General features: G+C 54.6%; 1 protein-coding gene and 2 long non-coding RNA genes across 4 annotated transcripts; 1 reads left to right on the forward strand and 2 right to left on the reverse strand.

Moving 5' to 3' along the window:
- Positions 1-7,292, forward strand: LOC140844544 (uncharacterized). 2 transcript variants are annotated; one of them, XR_012123058.1, is made up of 5 exons: positions 1-123; positions 1,902-2,147; positions 2,305-2,513; positions 3,605-3,786; positions 4,582-4,778. It is a non-coding gene; the product is annotated as an uncharacterized lncRNA (long non-coding RNA). The 2 variants fall into 2 exon arrangements; XR_012123057.1 differs by lacking the exon at positions 1,902-2,147 and having other exon boundaries at positions 4,582-7,292.
- Positions 7,293-8,542: 1,250 nt separating this feature from the next.
- LOC140844545 (uncharacterized) lies at positions 8,543-11,290 on the reverse strand. Its single transcript, XR_012123059.1, has 3 exons — positions 10,944-11,290; positions 10,164-10,250; positions 8,543-8,679 (listed from the first exon to the last, which is right to left on the reverse strand). It is a non-coding gene; the product is annotated as an uncharacterized lncRNA (long non-coding RNA).
- Positions 11,291-11,480: 190 nt separating this feature from the next.
- Positions 11,481-22,582, reverse strand: LOC140844703 (anthrax toxin receptor-like). The gene is made up of 13 exons (XM_073217741.1): positions 21,731-22,582; positions 20,375-20,443; positions 19,587-19,658; positions 18,346-18,427; positions 18,202-18,235; positions 17,129-17,208; positions 16,978-17,046; positions 16,531-16,611; positions 16,382-16,442; positions 15,737-15,829; positions 14,564-14,633; positions 13,891-13,981; positions 11,481-12,366 (listed from the first exon to the last, which is right to left on the reverse strand). Exons 1-13 carry the CDS (start codon positions 21,913-21,915, stop codon positions 12,127-12,129), a joined length of 1,227 nt encoding a protein of 408 aa, XP_073073842.1. The 5' UTR covers positions 21,916-22,582; the 3' UTR covers positions 11,481-12,126.

Consider the following 22,582-nt stretch of genomic DNA (forward strand, 5'->3'; position numbering starts at 1 on the left):
CAGGGGCGTGGCGGGAGCAGGTGGCAGGGGCGGGGAGGGAGCGGCGAGCCCCACGCGGAAGTCAGGGCGGGCGCACACCGGGCCGCCAGCCGCTGCCGACTCCGCGGGGCCGCGTCCATGCAGGTGAGTCGCCCGCGCTGCCCCGGCTGCGCACCGACCCCTGCCCCCGCCGCCGCCCGCCCCGGCCACGCCGCGCACCTGCAAGGCGCCGGTGGGGGCCCCTGCATCGCACAAGGCTGAGGAGAGGGTGGCCACAGCCAGACAGAACCCAGGTCACTGGTGTCAAGGCAGGACAGGGGAGGGCAGCTGTCCTCCTGCCCAGCCAGAGACTGTGGTTCCAGGCCGGGCTGTTAGTGAGCGTGTGGGACCCAGGTGGGGAGGGCGTGTCCACCCTCGCGCGCGCCCTGAGTCTAGGCAGGTCCCCAGACCTTGCAGCTTTGCCCTGCAAACGGGGAGGGGAATGTGGCTTACTAGGTAGGGACGCCCAGGGTGGCCCATTGCATTGGGTCCTCTGCCTCCTGGGGGTTCTGCCACCGGAGGGGTGCTTATGGGTCAATGTGTATTTGGTTACAGTCACCCTGCTGGCCTTTGGTTCATCTCAATAGCTGGAGTATTTCTTGGGTCTCCCTTGGCTGGGTCTGATCTCATCGCTACTTACGAGCAGAAGCAACCTCCCTGTGGTTCTGGAAAGCCCAGTGGACCCCCTAAATGTCCACCACGTCCTTCATCTAGTCCCTGACCCAAGCTGTCCCAACCACATGCTGTCCATTCGTTATCTTCTTGTCACACTGTGCCCCATGCCAGGCCCATGGCTCAGCTCAGTACCTACCTGGGGAAGGACTAGAGGGGGAGGCCTTACCTCCTTGCCAGGTCACCCTAATTTGCCCACTCATCTAAATTAGACACAAGTTTGTGCCAATTTAGGAAAGTTCTTCCATTTTCTAGATGTTTTTGAAGCCGTTTCCCCAATTCCACGTTAAGCCTCTATGACTCCAGCTTTGCTCTCCTGACTCCTCCCGGCTTTCCTCTTCTTCGATCCCCACGCCAAGAAGGGGCAGGATTCTCGTTCCTCTTACATCCTATCCTTGACCTCATGACACTAGTTGCCACATTAGAACATCGGAGTTCCTTTCAGAAGCATTCCTTTGCGGTAGGTGTGATTATCACCATTATAGTCAGATGAGGATGTTAGACAAGAAATTGAATTACCTCCTTCTTTAGTAGAATGTTGACTCTAGATCTGGATCTTGATTATGTTAAACGGGAGCTAAGCGAACATGATTCTTCCCTTAGAGTCCAGATTTCAAGCCTATTGCATTGCTAGAAAATCCTTTTGAATTTCAGTAGATGCATAATAAATGCATAATTAGCTCTTTTCTTCTCTTTATATTCCTGCTGAAACAATCCTAACCTCCTCACAAGCAGCTTGATGCCACAACCAAAAAAGGGGGAAGTCACTTCGTTTCTGAGGGCAGAGATCAAAGGACATCAGTAGTTTCTCCATACATTACCTGTTCCAGCTCCCAGCTTCCACCCGACTTACCTACTCCAAAGTCTAGTGAATTTTTATCTAGTTCTTTGAATGTGTACATGCAGATGTGAGTCAGTGTGTGTGTCTGTTTGTGCACACATGTATCAGTGTTTATGTATATATGTGACAGTGTTGAAAAAAATCAACTCTTGAATTATTCTTCCAAAGCTGTTTTTTTTATCATGCCTCGAGTCTTTGGATTTTAACATCCCAAAGAAAAAATTTTGACTCATTTATAATTGGTGTTCTACGGTCATTCATTTCTAGAGATAATAAACCCAGAACCCCCTTTTTTTGTGATTGGCATAGGGACAGGGGTTACCAGAATATAGGATAGTAAGTTCATGTTTTTAAAATCTTGTATCTGCAGGGTCTAAGGCAATGGCAATAGGGATGAAAGAGAGGACAGTGGAGGTGTGGCCCAACCAAACTGCCCCTGAGCCGCCCAGCCTGCTGTCTACCTCGCTGTCTTCCTTGAGTCATCACCCCAGTTCCCCAACCTCCAAATGCAGGAAAATGAAGCCAAGATATTTTTGAGTCGCAACCCTATGCTCAACAATATGTTTTGTACTTTCCTGTATGTGTCCTCATTTTTTCCTCAGAGCAATCCTCTGAGGTAGGTAGCAGCATTCTCATTTTTTAATGATGAAGGAGCACAGACCAAAAGAGGTTGGATACCTCATCCAAAGCTCCACAGCTAAAACACGAAAGAGGTGGAGTCCAAACCCTGCCCCCTGGGCCTGCTGACCTCACCATCCATTCCCTACGTATAGGTAAGGGCGCCTCATGAGGGCACGCACTGACACCACACGGGGCGGAGCGGAGACACTAGAGGCGGCGGCGGCAGCAGCAACATGTTTGGGACTCCGAAATCTGAGAAGTAAATTGTGACTAGTTTAGCCGATTGGGGAAAGCAGAGAAGCAATCAGATTTACATCACAGAAGCTGCAAAAGGAATCAGTGACACTAGTCACCTATGGAGGTGAGTATGGGGCTAAAAACAGAATGTTTGGTTGAAAGTCCACTTAACCCGATACCTCTCCTCTGAGAGCAAGTGTGTGACTTCCCTGCCTCGACCAGCACAGGTCTGAGAATTTATACCATGAAAAGCACCAATTATAGAGTCTCTGGTCAGGGGGACCCCAGAAGTCAAGGGTGTCATCCTGAAATAGGAAGATTAAGTGAAAGTTTAGTCTCCCACTGAATGTCAAGACTCCCAGCCGGTCCTCCCCTGGAACCCTGGTTAATCTTCTGGTAATCCTTGAACCAGAGAGCTCAGAACTCAGGCAGCCAGGCTGGAACCCTCCAGACAAGAGATGTCCAGAAAAATATGGACAAAAGGAAAAAACAAAAGAATACAGATGGGAGTTCCCAAGTAACAGCCCAGCCAGGTCGCCACAGCAGACATCACTGCCCGCCCCCCGCTAACGGCCTGGGCAGCCCCGCTTCAGTGAACTGCTGCTGACGTCTAACTGCCAGTATCTGGCTCTCTTTTGCCTGATAGTCTCTCCAAAGCCAGGGAAGGCTGCTCTGTGGGGTTCATAGCAGGCCAGAAGTGCTGGGGAATTACTACCCTCCTCCCTGGGAGCAGCTGTCAGCCGCTGACTGTGAGGATGTCACGTGCACAAACACAGTTTCCTTGCCCTCGCACACATGAACTCTGACATGTATGTTTGCCACCATTTCCCCAAAATCTCTATGCAGAGCTAAGCCTTAGACATGCTCAGTCCCTCAGTCACAGTCAGCATGGTGACCGCCTTCTCTCCCCTGATCCCTTCCCTGCTCCCCTCTGCGTGTCTCCACTGAGTGACTCCACGTGCACACATGTCTCAGGGTCTCTTGGGGAACCCGAACTAAGAGGAAAAACAGGTTTTATGCCAAGATCAAGAGCTAGAATGTCATCCACTGGAGGAAAGAACACAGTGAAGCAATGACTTCAAATTTCTGAGGGAATATTTTTCCAATATAGGACTCTGTAAGCAACTAAGCAATGACTTACGTGTGAGAACGGCATACATACATTTTCAGACATGCAAGACCTCGAAGCTTTGCTTCCCATGCCCCTTTTCTCAGGAAACTTTTAGAAGAGGTTTCCTGCTCCACCAGGACAAGGAAATAAAGATGACTTGGTACGTATGAAACAGGAGATCCAACACAGGAGAGGAGGGAGCGGTCTCCCAGGAAGGCCGTGAGGGGCGTGCCGAAGCCCACAGCTGTTCAGCAGGGCTGGAGGGGAGCCGGTCCCACTGGAGCAGGTGAGGACTGAGAGAAGGGATGTCATTCAGAGTACGTGACAGGCTACTGAGTGTGTGTGAGCAAACTGGGGAATATTTGGGGGTTATAGAGTAATGAACGGTAAGCACATGCAAACAGTACACAAAAGGACATTTATTAGATCAAGGGGAACGGAGAGGTTATGCAGCGAGTCACGCCTGTGCAGTCGTAACAAGTGAACAGCGACTATCCATCCAACCAAAGTGAGCTGTATTGGACGGATGGGATGAGACAAGAGCCGATGAGGTTGGGGGAGGGGGTTTCTACAACAAGCCCCAGAGAACTGTTTGGACCTTTACACCGTGTGCATGAATAACTTTGATAACAATAAATAAAACTATGAAATTAGTAACAAAACAAACAGCTCAAGTAAAATAAAGACCGGGACCTCTAAACAGGAATGGAGGTGAAACTAGGGATCAGCGACCTGTTGTTTTTTGTGAAAGTCTCAAAAAATAATGGGATTTTTTTGTTTTTGCTTCTTCCTTAACATTTTTGATTGACGTAGAACATACATACCCAAAGTGCACATATCATAAATATACTGCTTGACTTTTTTTCACAGTGTGAGCACAACTTTGCAACTACCACTCAGATCAGGGGACAGTTACAGTATATTCTTATCAGACAGCCCCATGGACCCCCATCCAATCACTGTCCCCAAGGGTGAGACCCTCCTGACTCTGACATCATAGATTAACATCCACTATTTTGTATTTTATACAAATAAGAGCCACACAGTGTGTCATCCTTCGTGTCTGACTTCCTCCATTCAGTGTCATGTCAGTGAGACTCACCCATGGTGTGTGTGCGGTTGCAGAGTCGTGGTCCACCCGGTTTCATTCCGTGATACCCCGTAGTGAGAATACGCCACGATTCACCTGTTCTCCTGTTAATGGCGTCCGTACGGTTTCCGGTCTGGAGCCACTGCGGTGCTTCTACTGGTGCAGCTATAAACATTTTAGTGAATGTTTTTGCTCGACATTATATATGTATTTCTGTGGGATATATATACCTCAGAATGGAATTGCTTGGCCATGGGATTCATGTATGCTCAGTTTGGACATTGCCAGACAATCTTCCAAAGTGATTCACCAATTTGCATTCCCACCAACGGTGTAAAAGAGTTCCAGTTGCTCCACATCCTGGCCAACTCTTGCTGCTGGTGATGTTTTTCATATCAGTCATTCTGGGGACATGTGGTGGTATTGCATTGTGGTTTTAGTAAACATCTCTCTGATGACTAATGAAACTGAGTACATTTTCATCGATGTATTGGCCACTTGAATGTCATCCTTCATGAAGTGTCTCTCCAAGTTTTTTGCTCATTTTTTATTGTGTTTTCTGTCTTCTGTTGATTAGTAGAAATTCTTCATTATTTCCTTATTGGTCTTTTGTTGCCTATATGTATTGGGAATATTTTCACTCATTCTGTGGGTTAACTGTTTTATTTTTGAACTTACAAAATACAAAAATAAAAGGAAGACCCAAATATGCTCTCAATAAATACGAATATAAAGCCATATTTAAGTTAAAAAGAAAAGGATGCAAATGCGAAAAGATTTACTATGCAAACACTCATCAAAGGAAAGCAGAGGGACTCCATTCACATCAGCAAACTAGACTTCACAATAAGGAGTGTTACCCGGGATGAGAGGGCACAGCAACAAAGGAATCAATTCTCGAATAAGACATGACGGCCCCAAGTGTTCATGCTGAACACAGCCTCAAAATACATATAACACAACTTACAGAACTAAAAGGCAAAAGAGATACATCCACGATTACAGTCAGATACTTTCATACTCCTGTCTCAGGAATGGGTAACGCAAGTAGACAGGAAATCAGCAAAGACAGAAACACCTGAACACACTATCAGTGCATTTCACCTGACTTCTAGAGAACATCTCACTCAACAGTGGAAGAGCAGCATTCTGTTCGGAAGTATACGGGAGCTCATCAAGACAGATCATATTCTGGGTTATAACACAGCCCTTAGCAAATTTAGAATAATTGAAAGCATGGAAGGCATGTTCCCTGACCACAGCTGAATTAAATTGGAAATCAATAACAGAATGATACCTGAAAAAACTCACAAATATTTGCAAATTAAACAACACACTTCTAAGTAACCCATGGATCAAAGAGGAAGTCACAATGGAAATTGGAAAATGTTTTGAATTGAACTAAAATGAAATCACAACATTCCACAATTTACGGGATGCAGCCAAAGTGGTGCTTGAACAGAAACTTAAACATTAAACCAGAAATAAGAGAAGATTCAAATCAGAAAGCTAATCTTCTGCCTTAAGAAACCAGAAAAAGAAAAGCTAATTAAATCCAAAATGAGTAAGGAAGGGAATAAAAAAAGAGCAGGAATCAATTAAATTGAGAAGAACAATAAAGAAAAATCAAGCCAAATTGCGTTCTTTGAAAAGATCATTAAAATCAATAAGCCTCTAGACAAACACATCAAGGAAAACTATTTAAAAAATCTGTAGGGGCAGAAATCAGATCACTATTGACCAGTAATTTCACACTGGGGAGGGAGTTCACTGCAAAGGAGCAGAGGAGTATTGAGGGAAATGGAATGTTCTCTGACTTGATCGTGGCGATGTATCCTATTGTATACACTTGTCAAAAACAGAAAACTGTGCACCTCAAAAGAATGCAGTTCACTGTGTGTAAATTATATCTCAATGAATCTGATGTTGACGAAAATACCAGAGTGCATCTCAGCAATTTATGAAGAATTTCACGACACCTTTGTTTTAGATGCGTGTGTAATGCAGGGTAAAATGTGTTTTTCTGAATCCCGTATACTGTGGTTAAAAAAGAAAGAAAGCCATTGTCCTAGAATATGCCAAGGTCTTTCCTGCCTTGAGACTTCCAACTAGCTGCTCCCTGGAATGCTGGGGTTGTTCATTCTCCCACTTCAAGTCACCTTAGGGAGGCCTTTCCACGCCACTCTTTCTAGTAACTGATTGTTACTAGAAACACTATCTCTCTAACTCCCTGAGGGTAAAATTGTAGCATTTCCAGAGTATCTCGCCGGCTTTAGTGCATTTGCATAACCTCAGGAGTGGAGAGAAGTGCATCTCCATGTCAACGGGTAATTGCCTGGGCAACCAAGGACGTGTCTGAACCTGAGAGTTTAAGGGGAGGCGCTGGCTGCTGGCCTGCTTGCTTCTGCCAGAGCAGCGGGGAGAGCCGGCCCTGGACTGCAGTTTGTAAGCAATAAACGGGTTTTAAACTTTATTTCTCTGACTGACTTAGGTTTTTAGAGGTATTTTTCCCCAGGATTTCCTCTCCCCGGACTTACACTCCCTCTCAAACTGTTCATTGCCTTCATATCACTTTCTACAATCTGTCATTTTGCTACTTCTGAAGCAAGACATTCTCTGTGGCCTTGCGGATTATACTCAGGTAACAGCTTTAGCCTGACCCCCACTGGCCCCTCGCGATCTGCCCGCGGGAACTGCTTCTTCCACTGCCCCTGAACAATACGCAGAACCACAGAGCCTGTCCGCTCAATCTCTGGTATAGAAAGTCCTCCGAAGTTTATTTTAAATGAAGTTTCTTCTATGTGGTACATATACACCATGGAATATTATTCAGCCATAAGAAACAAACAAATCCTACCATTTGCAGCAACATGGATGGAGCTGGAGGGTATTGTGCTCAGTGAAATAAGCCAGCTGGATAAAGACAAGTGCCAAATGATTTCCCTCATTTGTGGAGTGTAACAGCAAAGCAAAACTGAAGGAACAAAACAGCAGCAGATTCACAGACTCCAAGGGACTAGCGGTCACTAAAGGGGAGGGGTGGGGGAGTGCGGGTGGGTTCGGAGGGAGAAGGGGATTGAGGGGTATTATGATTGACACACATGGTGTGGGGGGGATCACAGGGAAGACAGTGTAGCACAGAGAAGCAAATAGTGACTCTGTGGCATCTTACTACACTGATGGACAGTGACTGCAGTGGGGTATGGGGGGGCTCGATAATATGGGTGAATGTAGTAACCACAGTTTTTCATGTGAAACCGTTATAAGAGTGTCTATCAATAATACCTTAATAAAAATAAAAAATAAAATACATAAAAGGGACTTACATCAAGCCCCACAGCAACCTGGGATGATAACTAAGGGTCTGATACTCCTCAAGTGGCAGGTAACAAATCCTACCATTTGCAGCAACATGGATGGAGCTGGAGGGTATTATGCTCAGTGAAATAAGCCAGGCGGAGAAAGACAAGTACCAAATGATTTCACTCATCTTTGGAGTCTAAGAACAAAGCAAAAACTGAAGGAGCCTAACAGCAGCAGATTCACAGAACCCAAGAATTGACTAACAGTTACCAAAGGGAAAGGGTCTGTGGGGGATGGGTGGGAAGGGAGGGATAAGGGGAGAAATGGGCATTATGATTAGCACACTAATGTGGGGGGGCATGGGGAGGGCAGCACATCACAGAGAAGACAAGCAGTGGTTCCAGAGCATCTTACTATGCTGATGGACAGTGACTGTAATGGGGTATGTGGGGGGGACTCGATAATGGGGACAATCTAGTAACCACAGTGTTGCTCATGTAAGTGTATATTAATCACACCAAAATATTAAAAAAACAATACGGGGATTTGGGTGCCGTAGAGATCGCGTCATGGGCTGAGACTTTCAGAGCTGCTTTCCAGAGCCTCCAGGTTGCAGCAGGTATGAATGGCATCATTCCGCTGGCAGCGAATGGGTTGCTCACCCTGGCAACATGAGCAGATTCTGCTGAAGTGGGAGCAATGGACGCTGGGTCGATGGTAGATCCATGTGCCGCAGGACAACGACTCACAATAGGGCATCATTAGGGGGTCGGCAGAATCACACCTCTGGGGAGAAGAGGAGAGAGAGAGAAAGTTACTGAGAGGCCACTGGAATTGGGGGCTGAAGGCTGTGGTTTCCCTCACTCCTGGGGTGGCCAGGTTCCTTGTCTTCTCAAGCCCACCCTTGTCCTAATGGCCCGAGTTCCATGGATACACCCCCAGGTCTGCCTAGGTGCACCGTGTAGCGTGCTAACATCGGGCTTCCGAGAAACTGTCTGTCCCGCATCGAGCCTCAGAGCGCAGTCTGCCCATATCCTGTCCTGGGCGCCTCCGTCTCTGGCCGGAAGTCCACTCTCCCCTTTCTGTGTGCCTACTGCCTGGCTGGGCCCTTGGCCTCCCTGCTCAGGCCTCCTCAAGCGTCTCCTCTCCCCTGGGCACCTGGCTCTGCCTTATCCTACTCCAGGCCTCACACAATCACCCTCCCCGAGAAGCAGCTCCTGGCAGCTGCCACCTTCAGCTGTGCTTCCCCTCTGCCCGGGCCTCCAGCCCTGGGGCCCAGCTGGCTTGCTAGACTCCTCACCACCACGCCCCGCCCTTGTCAGCAGCCTGGCCTGCGTGCACGCAAAGCCTGTGACCCTGCCCTGCATGGGGCAGGCACTGTGGCAGAATGAACCCCAGCAAGGGGCTTCTATCTCTGGCAGGTGTGTTTTGGGCTCCCCGGGGCCCCACACTGCCTGCAGGGAGAGCAGGACGGCTCTCAGCTGCCCCTTGACACTTAGGAGGACTTAATGGATCTGTCAAAACTAATGTAGAATCAGGGAGACAGTGGCAGAGCCTGACAGACACCGCAGGGCTCTTTCTTTCTCAACACCTGCAACCGGGAGCCCATCCACCCCTGTCATCTCCGGGCCTTGCAGGACGGGGTTCTCCTCACTGCGTGGGGCCCAGGTTCTGGGGTGGGGGGTACTTCAGGCCCCTCCTCCAGGCGCCCGTCTCCCTTCCTCAGTGGGTTCCCGGGACCCTGCAGTCCTCTCCCTCACTCTGCTGAGGGGACGTCTGCAGGAGCAGCAGGTGACACTCTGCTTTTTGGGGAGTGTTCATGGCAGGAAGAACTTGGCACAGAACTTCCATGGTTTTTCCTGACCTGGGCGAGCTGTGCCATCCCGTGTGTTCTCACCAATCCACCCAAGGGCCGAGGAAGCCCGAGCTGGGCTGGAGCGGACGACAAGCTCTGCCAGCACCGCGGACGGGGGCACCTGTCGGGCAGCCACCCACATCCAGAAGCCTGGGCCCGTGATAAGGGGAGACCCGGGGACGGGGACCAGCTGGGGGTGGGGAATATGGGCCCTCACGCCTTTTCTCTGTCCCAGGCCTCTAGGGCCCGTATGGTGTCCTTACTGTGATGCCGGGTGATCAAAGCCCAGCACCCATAACCTCACCACCACAGAAGCCAGGCCTTCTGGGCCCGTGTCTGTGGGGCAGGAGCCGCCTGCCCCTGGCCGCCCTCGGCCCAGCCTGGGGCATCAGCACCTGTCTAGGGCCCTTCTCACCTCTGGTACCTTCATCTTCTCTTTATCAGGATTCCTACAGCACCATCCAATGACCGAGGGGCACTTCTGGGCCAGTGCGGCTGGGCTCTAGAAGGAGAAAACAGTGTCTGCTTCTTGGCGGGCAGCTCCTGGGGTAGGGACACTGTGGCTGTTGCCCTGCACCTGTCACTTCCTGGCCACTCCGCCAGTGTTTGCTGGGAGAACTCAAGGACCGAGGGGCAGCACCGTGTCCCTTAGGAGAGAGCCGCCCTAGTGCAAACCCGGCAAACTCTTAGTTTGCAAATAAGGCTGCTCCCCAAAAGGGCAAGAAATTCTATCACCTCGCCTTCGTTCCCGGGGCAGCCCTCCTTAGAGAAGCCTGGCCCTGGACTCTGGGACTCAGAGGAGGGGACCAGGTCTGAAACCGAGCCCCTTTACCATAACCCACCTGCGTCCTATGGAAGACCCTCCTACACACAGGCGTTTGAACAAAAGCCCCTTGTCTCAGAGGGAATCACAGCAGTTGCTGAAACAGGCCCCTGAGTTGCTCATTCAGTGACAGAGGCCCTTGGTCAGGCTCTGAAGGGAGCACGAGAAGGGTGTCCTCTGTGTGACACTGGGAGCCCCACATCTTATAGGGGGCCCACCATGGCCCTGTCACCCTCTTCTGCCAGCTCTCCCTGCCCAGGTCATGAGGGCTGGGGGTGGGGGAGACTGCCCTAGGCTGCGGGGGGGCTCACTGTGAAGGCCAGTGTGCCCGCAGGCTCTGACACCATCACAACCAAAGCAAACACGACCTACCTTGTGTGGTGCTGGTGGTGGCTTCTGGGAAATAGAAAGATGGAGTGATAAACACAGGTTGGAAGGCTCTGGCTCAGCCTTGTACACAGGAGGGGGCCTGCTCTGCAGCAGAGGGACAGAGCAGGGCCTTGGGTGTCCACCTGAGGGCTCGCTGCATGTGGGTCTGTGGCCGGCTGGCTCCACCTGCCTGCGCTGAGCCCACCCTTCCCCGTGGGTCCCCGGGGAGACATTCAGCCTAGGATGCCTGGTGCTGCTGCAGGCGTCTAACGGGGGGTTTTCATCAGCACCCTGTACGTCTTATGAAGACAAGAGATCCTCCCCTTCCCTTCCTGCTCCTCCCCCCTTCCTCCGCACACCCTGAACCGCCCCTGTGCCCGGCCCTCAGGGAAGTCCACCCGGCACCCTGGCTTCCTGTCTTCAGGCCCCCAGTGTGCAGACCTCAGGCCTTCCGGCGTCTTGCTGGGGCTGCGCCCTCACACCCCCGGGGTCCTTCCTCCCACAGTGCTCCCGGGCCTGCCCTTGGGAGCCCAGCTAGCCGGGCCTCTGCACCCGCCCTACCCGGGGCCCGCCTCTGCCCTCTGCTGTTGCCCTGGTTAGGCAGCACAATGACCACATGCCATGAAGGTGACATTTTCCCCCAGTACCCCAGGGACCAAGGCCCATCGAGACACCAGTCCTGGAGCTGCCATGGCAGGAATGGGGGCACTTCACTTCTGTCCCCTGCCCAGCCTGGCGCCCAGCCCTGACGACTGGGCCCTGAGTAGTGACTGGGAAGGAAGGACAGGGCTCCAGAGATGGGCAGAGGCCATGTGTGTTTTTAAAGGCACAGCTGCCCCAGAGGAGAGCAATCGGGGGACACCTGGCCTTCCCTTTGGGGCCATCGCTGCCCAGGCAGGGTGTGTGCTTTCCTCCAATCCACAGCAGAGGCCCCTCCCTGGCCTTTGTCCCTGTGGGTCCTTCAGAAGCCTGAGTCAGGGCCTGGGGTCACTTCTCCTCAGGGGTAAGCCCCTCAGAGGCCAGGCTGTGTGCCCAGGAATGGGAGGGTGGCTCTGAGCCCCCATGTGCGCAGGTGATGACCTCAGAACTGACGGGAACCTTCCCACAGGTGGAATCCCGGGGCAGCCAGGAGTCCCCATACTTTGGGGGGCTGGCTGGGGAGTGCCTGGGCCACAGGGCTGTGTAGTCAGGGGTCACTCACACTTTTACTGCGCCATCGCCAGATACAGCAGCAGCACAGCACCAGGAAAAAGGGCAGCGTCAGGAGGGGCACAGCCCAGTAGAGAGAGTGTAAACTGAGGAACACCCCTCTGGGAGGCCCTCCATCTGACTGAGTATCCTCTTTGTCTTCCGGCCCACCATCTGGAAGGGCTCTTTGTTGGGCAGGCGGTGGTGTGGCACCCAGTAAGGCAGGTGGGGTCCCCTCCTGAGGAAAGCACACGTGTTAAGTCCTCGTGCACCTGGGCAGCTTCCTGTGGTGCCCATCACTTGGCATCCCACCCCACACCTCCAAATCCACCTTTCCCCCTTACACTCAGATTGCCCCACTCTGAGAGGCCACAGCGGGACTAGGAGCCAGGGGCTGGGCCCTGAGGGCCCTGAAGCACCCTGGGCCACAGACCCTGCTCAGAGGCTCTGACCCAGAACCCTGCCAGGGTGTCCGGCATCCTCCGTGCTGGGCCACAGGCAGTGCCCACTGCATGCCCGGGCTGACAGCACAGGGGCCTGGGGAGGTGCCCACCAGTGAAGGCACACAGGGGGTGCAGGGGGGCTCCTGGGGCCGGGATGAAGGGGGTCTGCAGCATCAGGGCAGCACCCTGGGCCTATCTCCTCATAGCCTGGCCCTCCCTGGCCCCTACCCAGAGCTGCTCAGCCCCTCTGAGCTGCACTTCCACATCCGGAGGAGCGAGTGAGGGGACACCTGTGAGGTTTAGGGTTCATACCCCATCCTGGTACAGGGCAGGCCCGTAAGGAATGGGGGCTCCTGTCCTGTTCTTCTTCATAGTCACGGAGAAGCCCACTGTATCTGTGCAGTCAGGGGCTGCAAGGCCTGAACCGGTCACCCAAGTGCGATGCTTCAGGGAAGGGGGAGAGGGACAGGGCGAGGTGGACTCCGTGCCCAGGAGGCAGGGCCAAGGAGAGGGGAGGCCAGGCCAGGGCGGGGGGGAAGCCACTGTGCTGGGAGTAGACACCGGTTGGCTCCTGAGTTCTTCTCCCAATGTGCCTGTTGAAGGGCGCTTGTCACCAGGTGGGACCCCAATGGGCAAGTGGGTCAGTTCCGTCTGCTGCCGGGAGCAGACATCCAGGGATAAGTATAAACAGACATGCCCAGGAGTGTCAGTGCTGTCGGAAGCCAGGCGTGGGAGCAGGGGCTGTACCCGCAGCGGGGCCCGAGCACCAGTGCAGTGGAATTCACCTCCACTATGCAGGGCCGGAGGGGGTCCCAGCCTCCAGGGCTCCTGGGTCTGAGACCCCAGTTTTGAGGGCCTGGACTCTAGCTCCCTGCACACAGCCTCCAGCCTCCACCCCCCACCTAAGCCAGACCCAGAGGGAGCTCTGAACTCCCCACCAGGAGACCCAGGCCAGGGAGGCGGCAAGGTGGGAGTCAAGGGGCCGCTCTCAGCACTGTCCCGGAGTCTGCTTGGAGCTCCAAGTGCAGGGTGCCATGTGCCTTCAGGGACCCTGGGCTTGCAACAGGGCAGAGGAGCTGCACGGCCGCAGACACCTTCACAGGGGTACCCCGAGGGCACTTCTGAAGCCTGAGCGGGGGCACCGCTCCCCAGGGAAAGGTTCAGGGGCTGCCGTGGCTGTGAGGTGCTGCCCAGGTGCCCAGCTGCCCAAGCGACTTGCTGGGCCTGCCCTGGACACTGTTCCTGCCTTTGGCTTCCCAGTGTGTCTCCCTGTCCGGGGATGCACAGAGTACAGTCCCAGGGGGCGGCAGTAGTCTCACCCTGGACGTCGCACAGGTCGTCCTGCTGATCTCTAAATCCTTCTTGATGAAGGTGAGGCCATTATCCAGGCTGATATCGATGAGGACGGCCCTAGAGCACAGAAAGGGCAGACGGTGACCCGCAGCCCAGACGGTGACCCGCAGCCCAGACGGCACCGTGCGTGCGCTTGGCTCAACCTGCACCCGACCGTGGTCCTCGTTGTAACAGCTCTGATCAGCGGGCATTCAGGACCCTGAGTAGGGGGCAGCACGGGGCAGGAGGGCCCACCCCAGGACAGACGAGGCCCCCTGTGCAATGAAGGCTGAGCAGGCCGTGAGGAGCCCTGCAGGGCCTAGATGCCCTCGTGGCCACGGGCCAAGTGGCCAGGCGGGCTGTTTGGTGTCACCTCCCAAACTCTTTTCCATGACAGAGCATGCTGGCTTGTCCCTGAAAGGTGCCTGGGCCACAGGTACCGTCCCTGGGGCCCGGCACCTCTTGCATCCTGCCCTCCTTGACAGAGCCTGGGTGACAGGGGATCACAGCCCCTCAGGGGAGCACCCGCACAGGTGGGTGCAGAGGAAGCCCTGAGCCCTCCCAGAACTGGTGTGAGCAGCTCCTCCAGAGGATGCATCACGCACGCTGGTCCCGCCATAGTGCCCATAACTGACCACATTCCCTGAGCTTTACGCCTACCGGCCCTGATTATTCATCTCCAGTCCTGGGCAGGTAACGGAGGTGTCTTCCACCGATAAAGCCTTCATTCCTGGAAGAAAGTGACACGCAAATAATGTCAATGGACATGTCCCCACATCCCCGACGCCCCTCCTGTGGCCCTTGGCAAGCAGAGCTCGCCCCTTGGCGGATGTCGGCTTCCGTTCTCTGCCTGCCTGGGAGCACCTGCCTCACACCAAGTGCCGTGCTGCTGACCCGACTGTCATTTCAGCTGCGACCTTCTGAACATTCTTACCCTTCGTTGGAGCTCAGAATGAAAACTCAATGCCAAGTATGGTCAGGGGAAAGGATTGGTGTCTGGGTGGGGAAAGGCTAGGATTAAATGGGCAAAAATACCCAAAGCGGTGCAAACTGACTTTCCCGTTGGATGTGCCCAGTCCGGAGAGGAGGAGGATGGGACGGCAGCCCAGCACGCAGAGGGGCCTGGACAGGCACGAGCGACTGGAAAGGAGTTTTCAAACCAGTATTACATGCACGGGATGAACTCCCATTTATTAGTGTCCTCTCTAATTTCTCTTAAGAGTGTCCTTCACTTTCTTGGTTAGGTTCATTTCTAGGTAGTTTATTCTTTTTGATGCAGTTGTGAATGGAATTGTTTTCCTGATTTCTCTTTCTGCTAGTTCATCATTAGGGTATAGGAATGCAACAGATTTCTGTGTACTAATTCTGTATCCTGAGAATTGGCTGAATTCAGATATTAGTTCCAGTAGTTTTGGAATGGAGCCTTTAGGGTTTTTTATGGCATCATCTTTCAATCTCAAGTGAACACACCATCCTGGCAGACCTGGCAGCTCAGAGCCCTGGGGCTGCGTCGACTTCCCTCCCATAGACTCATGGACTCGAGTCCTTGCCTCCCAAGGGAAGGGAGAGCCCAGGAAAGGGCGGGGGTGCATCTCTTAGGGTGCACCCCACCCAAAACCCCACCAGGGCTACAGGACAGGCTGCTCCCGGGGGTATGATGGTGCTGGGGATCGATTCAGTCCTGGGCACGAGCGGCAGGTGCCCAAGCACCCAGCCAGTGACCCCTTCCACTGTCCATGCTGCTGGTTTTTGGGGTGTGCACAGTGAATGGCCAGCATGGGCCCTGGTTTGCTGGGGGACAGCTGTCACCGGGGGACAGGAGGGGCTGCTTACGGATGATTTCCTTCCCAGTGCGAAACTGACAGACAACGTCATCGTTGCGGACGCCCTGAAAACCTTTTCCAATAACCTTGACGGTCTTTTTCCCTGCAAGAGTAATATCCAGACGTCTGTGTGGGGAAGCGTGGCGGTGTTTTCCTCAGATCACAGCTATGGCAGGCCGCCCCCACAACAGAATTCCCATGAACCCTTGGGGCGTGCAGCTGTAGCTGAACCCACATCTGGGCAACCCCCTGGCCAAATCTTCTCCTTTCGGTCATTGACGGCGTACTCCCGGGAGCCTGGGCTGGGTGCAGCCTTAGGTGCCTCTCCCCACTTCCCATGACCCACGAAGTCCATCCATTAAAGGCCCCCAGCCTAGTTCCCTCCATAGGTGCAAACCCAGCCAGGGGTTTCTGCTCTGAAATCCCGACGTGCCCCCTAATGGGCGCAGGCAGGGACCAGGCAACCCTGAGACTATACACATTCACACCACATGTGCCACACGCGCCACACACACACACACACGGTGCGCTCATACACACCACACAGACTGGAACCACATACAACACTCCCACCACACACATGGCACATTCACAAAACACACACACACACACACACACACACTCCTGCGTTTACAACAGCGACCCCAGTTATCACCTCTAGTGCACAGAGAGGAGAAGTCCACAGACGTAATCTCTACACAAGACCTGGCTATGAGCTGCAATAGAGAGAGAGAGGAGTGGCAGGGTCACGGGCGTGGACGGCGGGGGCGCGGCGTGCAGCCCCCTCCATGCCCCCTCACTCACGGGGTCAACGATGTCTTCCAGTCCGCTGTATCCAGTGTCCACTGCAAGCACATGACCCACTGTGCCAGCAATTTCCAGGAGCTGAAAGGGAGAGGAGACAGCCTGGGCCCACAGCCAGGGGTGATGACCCAGAGGTCCCCGTCCCAGGACACAGACACGGAGGGCTACACCCCGGCACCTCCAGCAGCCCCCGCTCAGGGGAGGGAAAACACTTCCACGCTCACCTCTGCTGTGTAGGTCTTACACAACACTTGCTACTCATTCTGAACGGCCACCTTGCACATCTTTCAACTCCCTGGGCCCAGCCTCAGCGGACAGGCCCCCCCTACTCCCCAGGGACCTCCTGGGGGGTGGAGGCCCATCGTCTGGGCGACCCTGAGAGCGCCGTCTTTGAAGCTTTCCCCTGCGAGGCTCCCAAGGGACCCCCCTTTCGCTGCTCAGAATTACCTGGTATTTCTGGGAATCTTCCACACCCACGAAATACACAGTTGCCCCCAACTGCCTGGATTTTTCAGCCTGAGAAAGAGGAAGTCATGGGTATAATAAATTTGGTCCAAATATGTGGACCCAAAGGCTGGTAACAATGGGCTTAACTCACTTCATCTTTTGTCTCCGCAAAGGATTCTGGTAGGAGTGGTCCACCTGTCAGCGCGATGATGAGGCTGGGGACCCTCTCTCCTGCGGGAGAGGCAGGGCGTGACTGGGTCAATGAGAGCAACGGCCACCGGCTTCCAGGACCCGAGCACTGCTCCCCATGCCTCACCCTCCTGGGGAGAGGCCACCCCGACCTGAGCACCTGCCACCCACATGCCTGGAAGGCTTTGCAGCTTATCATGCAACAAGGAGGGCCTCCAGCCCAGGACCCACTTTGCAGATGAGGAGACTGAGCCCAGCTTAGGGTTCCTCCTACAGAACTGTCACTTCTCCCAGATGGCACAACCTTAGCCCTGAAAGGCAACGCCAGCAATTTCACAGGACAAGCGCCAGCCTTCCAGGAGAGCAAAAACAGGAGGGGGCACCCCTACTGTGCGCGACTCCCGCCCGGCCACGCAGGCCCGTTCCAGCTCTGGGCCTCACCCACAGCTCTCCCGTGGGCACCTGCACACCCAGGCTCAGGGCTCGAGTAAGAGGCAGGTGAGCAGTAGACCCCCTCCCAGGCTCAGTGCCTCTCCCGGGGCCACACAGCTTCCCTAGACCCTACAGCCAAGGTGAGGATGCTTCTGGGACAGGCACAGTCGCTCACACTGCGGGAGACCCAGAGCAGGAGCCTCAGCCCAAGGGCGGGAGCTGGAGGGAGAAGGAGTCAGGGCGGAGCGCCTGCTCAGCAGGGGGAAGCGCGGGCTCTCTCCTCACCCTGAGGCCCCGCCGCTCCAGGACCCTCTGGGTCTCCCCCTCTCTCCTTCCTGCAGCCCGGCTCCAGGGCCAGCGCCCCCCACTTCCTAGGAACCATGGCGTCGTCCGCGTGACCCCTGGCTGTGCTGCGGAACATCACGGGGTGGCTTTCAGCCCCACCCCTCAGAGCGGGAGGCTGCCGCTCAGAGAGGGCAAGCAGCTGGTCCCGGCGTCAGCGCCAGAACGCGGCCTGGGCAGGGCCGCCCCGGCCTCAGGAAGGCCCAGGCCTGGCTCTTTCCCGGGACTCCACCGCCAGGAAGGAGGAAGCAGCTCCCTTACCTGCAGCACGTGTTCTTTCCATCTGCTCATTCGCCTGCAGCAAAAGGAAGGAAGATGTTGGGGGGGGACAGTGAGACGACCCAGTGATGACCCTCTGCCAACCTCATAAAGCAGAGGCACATCCCAGAAATCCAGATTCCGTACCCTTTTCAATCCGTGCTGCATATTTATGGCTCCTGAAGGTATGACATTCAACAGATCGACAAGACCAGTGTTTATTTTATTTCTGAAAAGAAAAAAATCAGAGCAGGTGGGAGATGGAATGAGGGGTTGCCTCTTACAAGCGGCCCCAGGCTGCCCTTGTCCGTCTGCACGAGCAGCCCTTCCGGGACGGGTGAGGGCCACGTCAAGCAGCCCTGGCCCGGCCCTCTGCCCCGTGCCTTTGGCATTGGCTGGCCTGGTTCCCACCGTCCCAGTCCCGTATCCGGTGAGTGGGGTGGGGAGGGCACGCGTCTGTCTAGCCCCATAGGTGTGGCCTGGGCTCTCTGCGCTCAGCTCTGTCTAAGCCGTGCAGAACTGGGGACCTCACCCCGGGATACACCCTGACTGGCCCCGGTGAGTACGGGGAGATGCCAAGTGTGATTCCATCACAGTGTGACTGGCAGCACGCCCGCCCCCCGGGGGCCCTGGTGAGGGCGCACTCTTCTCCCACCCTTAAGGCAGAGCTTGGGAAGGTCACCGTGGCCCCTCCTGTCCACGGGCCCTGGGCCCCTCAAGTGCAGGGTCCTCGGGCCGTCTGCTGCTCCTCCCACTCCCAACCATTTTCCTCCATGAGAATCTGAACCTCCCTGCTACTCAGAAGCTCCATCCCCTCCCGCCTCCCGCCTAGACCCTCCTGGGATGCAGGCCCATGGGGCCTTCCTCCAGCACCCTGCCCCAGCCTGGTGTTCAGGACCCACTCCTGGGCTCCCCTCACCAGACTTGGGGGGAACACGCTCCCCTCCACTGCAGCACCCACACTTGGGTGATACCATCCCTTCGTCCCTGGTTCTGACTGTCCCCTCTTCCCCAGTGGCCCGGGGCAGAAAGTGACACACAACCGCAGGTGCCAGGCTGTGTCCCTAGAGGCCCCCACATCTGCTCCACCTGATCTGGGAATCTTCGCAGTCGGCCTGCTCTAGGGAAGGGGTCGAGCACGGAGGGCTGGGCTCGGAGGGGAGGAGTCTGCCTACCAGCACAGGGTCTGGCCAGGGCCAGTGCAGAGGCCCCAGTGGGGCCCGGGGGCCCAGGGCTGAAGGTCAGGGTGCGCAGAGAGGGGAGGGCCCAGGACACCGTGCCTGCACACCCGTGTGCTCCTCGGTGCGGCTCAGGGACCCCCTCTGCTCCCTGGCCCTCCCTGTGGCCTGATCGCTGGGTCTGCTCTAGGGGATCAATGAAACACTTACCTGTCCGAGGTCAGCTGCATATTGACGTGGCCTTGCGTCGAGTATGTAATGAATGACATGCGCTGTTCAGGGCTTGGGAGGAAACATGGACTTGTGAGCAACTATACACACAGGGTGAAAGTGATGCTGATGTGCAACAGGCAGGGGGCGCCCCCCAAGTTCCCTGCTCTCCGTTCTGTCTCTTAGTGTGGAGCCCATTTCCTGGACTCCACAAGTTCTCATCACTTTAGTGAAGGATCATGAGGCCCGGCAGGCGCGCAGCCCTCCTGTCAGAGTGCGGCAGAGCGCCCTGCGGACCCAAAGCCCGGAAGTCTGTTTCCCTCTCTGCCCTCTCTCTCTCTCTCACTCCACACACACGCGCACAGGGCTGCTGCGTGCACAGGAGACAGGCAGCTACCTGCTTCTTCACGAGGGGCCTCCCTCGCTGGCCGCCCCTCTCCCCTCCTGACAGATTCTTGGTCCTTTCCCTTCTCCTCCTCCCTGGACGATCTTCCCCACCTCCCTCCCCCTCGCCTCAAAGAAATTATGCTCCCTCCTCAGCCATTCATATTTCCTAATCTGTGAGGGCCTCCAGGGAAGATGTGCCCCTGAAAACAAGGACAGACCCCCAGGAAGGAGCCACGCAGGGCTGCAGAGATCTTAGGAAACAAGTGTGATCTGTCCTTCTCTCCTGTTCGGAACACTGCCCTGAGCTTTGCGACCTGAGGCAGGCCCGGGGTCCACTGCATCTAAACAGCAAAGTACTCAGAGAGGAAATCGCCCTGCAACACAGAGCTGAAAAGCCGTACTTTTTAAATCTGTTCACCAAATCCCGCACAAAGCTCTGTGTGAACATCCAGTTGTGTACACCTTGTGATCTGAAAAAGAAGAAGACGTGAGTCAGAGACGGAGGTGCATGTATCATGTGAGCACGGTTGCTGCCTCTCCTGCCTTCCACTGGCCCTTAGCAGGCTCCTCCGTGTGTGTGTGTGTGTGCATGCGTGTGTGTGTGTGTGCGTGCGCGCGTGCGTGTGTGTGTGTGTGCGCGTGCGTGGTGTGTGGTGCGTGTGTGTGGGTGTGTGCTGTGCGTGCGTGTGTGTGTGCGTGTGTGTGCGTGTGTGTGTGTGTGTGTGTTGTGTGCATTTGTAATGTGTTCTATCTTAAATTTATGTTCAAGCATTTCCTTGATAAATTTAAAAATGAAATTACAGACAAACTTGTGGCATGAAGTGTGAAAAAGACAGACTGGGAAGCTCTAAGCCTTAGTTTCCACAAAGAAACACTGACCAAACAGAGGCTTAAACTGGAAACAGTATACTTCCACGGAAAACAACAAAGGTGGGCAGAAACCGAGGGAAAAAGAAAGAATGGACATACAAGACAAGCAGAAGCAAACAATAAGATGATACAGCCAGGCCTTACACACCAAGCATCACTCTAAATGTGTGTGGCACCGGGGTGGCTGAGTACATAATAAAACCCAAATATTTGCTGCTTACAAAAGACTCATTCAGCTCTAAAGATATATGTCGGTTAAAAGTGAAGTGATAGAAGAAGAAATTCCATGCAAGTGGAAATCAGAAGAAATCAGCCATAGTTATATCAGATAAAATAGTCTTCAAGCCAAAAATGGTAACAAGAGCCAGTGAAACAGGATTCTGAGGTAAATGGTGGAGTAGAGAGAGCCTGAAGTCACCTTCTCCACCAGATCTACACTTACACACAGAGTCCTTTCACCCTGAAGAAGAGTGGAGGACTGAAGTGACCACCACCTTCTACACAGAGAGGGACAGAAAGATCACGCACACATGGAACCCCAAAGCAGCAGGAGACACAGAGACGCAGGAACCCCAGGAACCCCAATCCCAGCACAGCAATTTCCCCGCCCGCTGATTAAGGGGCATGCAGGCCACACATCTGGGCCATGTGGGTGGGGGGGCTGAGTCCTCTAGAAACCACATGGTGGCCTTCAATCCTTTTCAAGAGGAAAGTCCCAGGGAACAAATGCCTGGGGCATTCTTTCTGCCCCAGGGAGTCCGCAGAGAGTCTGTTCCTTGAATGTGACCGGACAGTCCCTGCTTCCCTCTCTCAGAGCCTGGGGCCCCCTACTGACCCCAGGGACAGCACTGTTCTATGGCAGCTACTAGAGCAGGTGGGCCACTCACGAGTCTAGGACGAAGTACACGTCGTAAGTGCTCCAGCAGGATTCCCCATCTGCTGGGCTCTCCTGGAGCCTGGAGCTGGGGTCGTGACCTTGGTCCTGGGTGGGGTAGCGGAGGGTGCTCCTGGTGGTCGGGAGCGGAGATGGCGGCAGCAGCAGCAGGAAGACCACCAGCATGGGGCCCCGCATCCTGGGGCCGCTGTTCTTGCCTCGGCCCAGTCCCTGGGGGCCCAGGCGGGCCCCGTAAACTGCAGGCCACCTCAGGCTAACACCTCCTCTGCTTCCTCGCGCGCTCAGGGTCCTCGGCACTCCCAAACTCAGCTCTACTCACGCTCTGATCAGTATACCTTGCACCTGCCAGCAGCCACCTGATACCTGCCCTGTGGGTCCAAGTAGCAAGTGGTGGGCTGTGGGGTGATGGCCCCGCTACTTATGCACCTTCACCCCGCCCTGCTGACGTAGGTCCATTATGATGGACAATAGGTTGCCCTGGTGACCTTGTGAACTGCAGCTCTGCCCGGTGCTCTCCCTGTGGGCATCCCCAGGCAGGAGTTTGAAGGGGCAGTAAGATGAGGCCTCCATTTGTCCCTTATCCCAAACCCTCCCAGGGAGTCTACAATTTCAAGGAAACCCGGCCCTTTGGTAAACTGACAGAGGGCAGCTGAGGGGGCCTCCACACAGACATCACTGAGTGTGGGGAGGTGGAGAGAAGAATGCTCTAAGTTTATTTGTGGGGACACTGAAGTCACCCAAGGGATAGAAGGATCTAGAAGAAGGCTGTGAAAGCAGGCCAGTGTCCTTTGTGAATGCGGGACATTCCAGTTATCTGCTCTGTGTATTGAACCATCGCAGACCT

Source organism: Manis javanica, chromosome 11 (genome assembly GCF_040802235.1).
Source record: "Manis javanica isolate MJ-LG chromosome 11, MJ_LKY, whole genome shotgun sequence".
Taxonomy (NCBI): domain Eukaryota; kingdom Metazoa; phylum Chordata; class Mammalia; order Pholidota; family Manidae; genus Manis; species Manis javanica.

What these genes read in the sequence shown, in the direction of transcription:
- LOC140844703 (XM_073217741.1), bottom strand. Translation starts at nt 21,915, where the DNA reads ATGCGGGGCCCCATGCTGGTGGTCTTCCTGCTGCTGCTGCCGCCATCT. An exon ending in CACTGGGAAGGAAATCATCC is followed by an intron (nt 14,634 to 15,736) that starts GTAAGCAGCCCC and finishes ACTTTCTTCCAG; the next exon opens with GAATGAAGGCTTTATCGGTG. An exon ending in CGACCTGTGCGACGTCCAGG is followed by an intron (nt 12,367 to 13,890) that starts GTGAGACTACTG and finishes TGCTTTCCTCAG; the next exon opens with GAGGGGACCCCACCTGCCTT.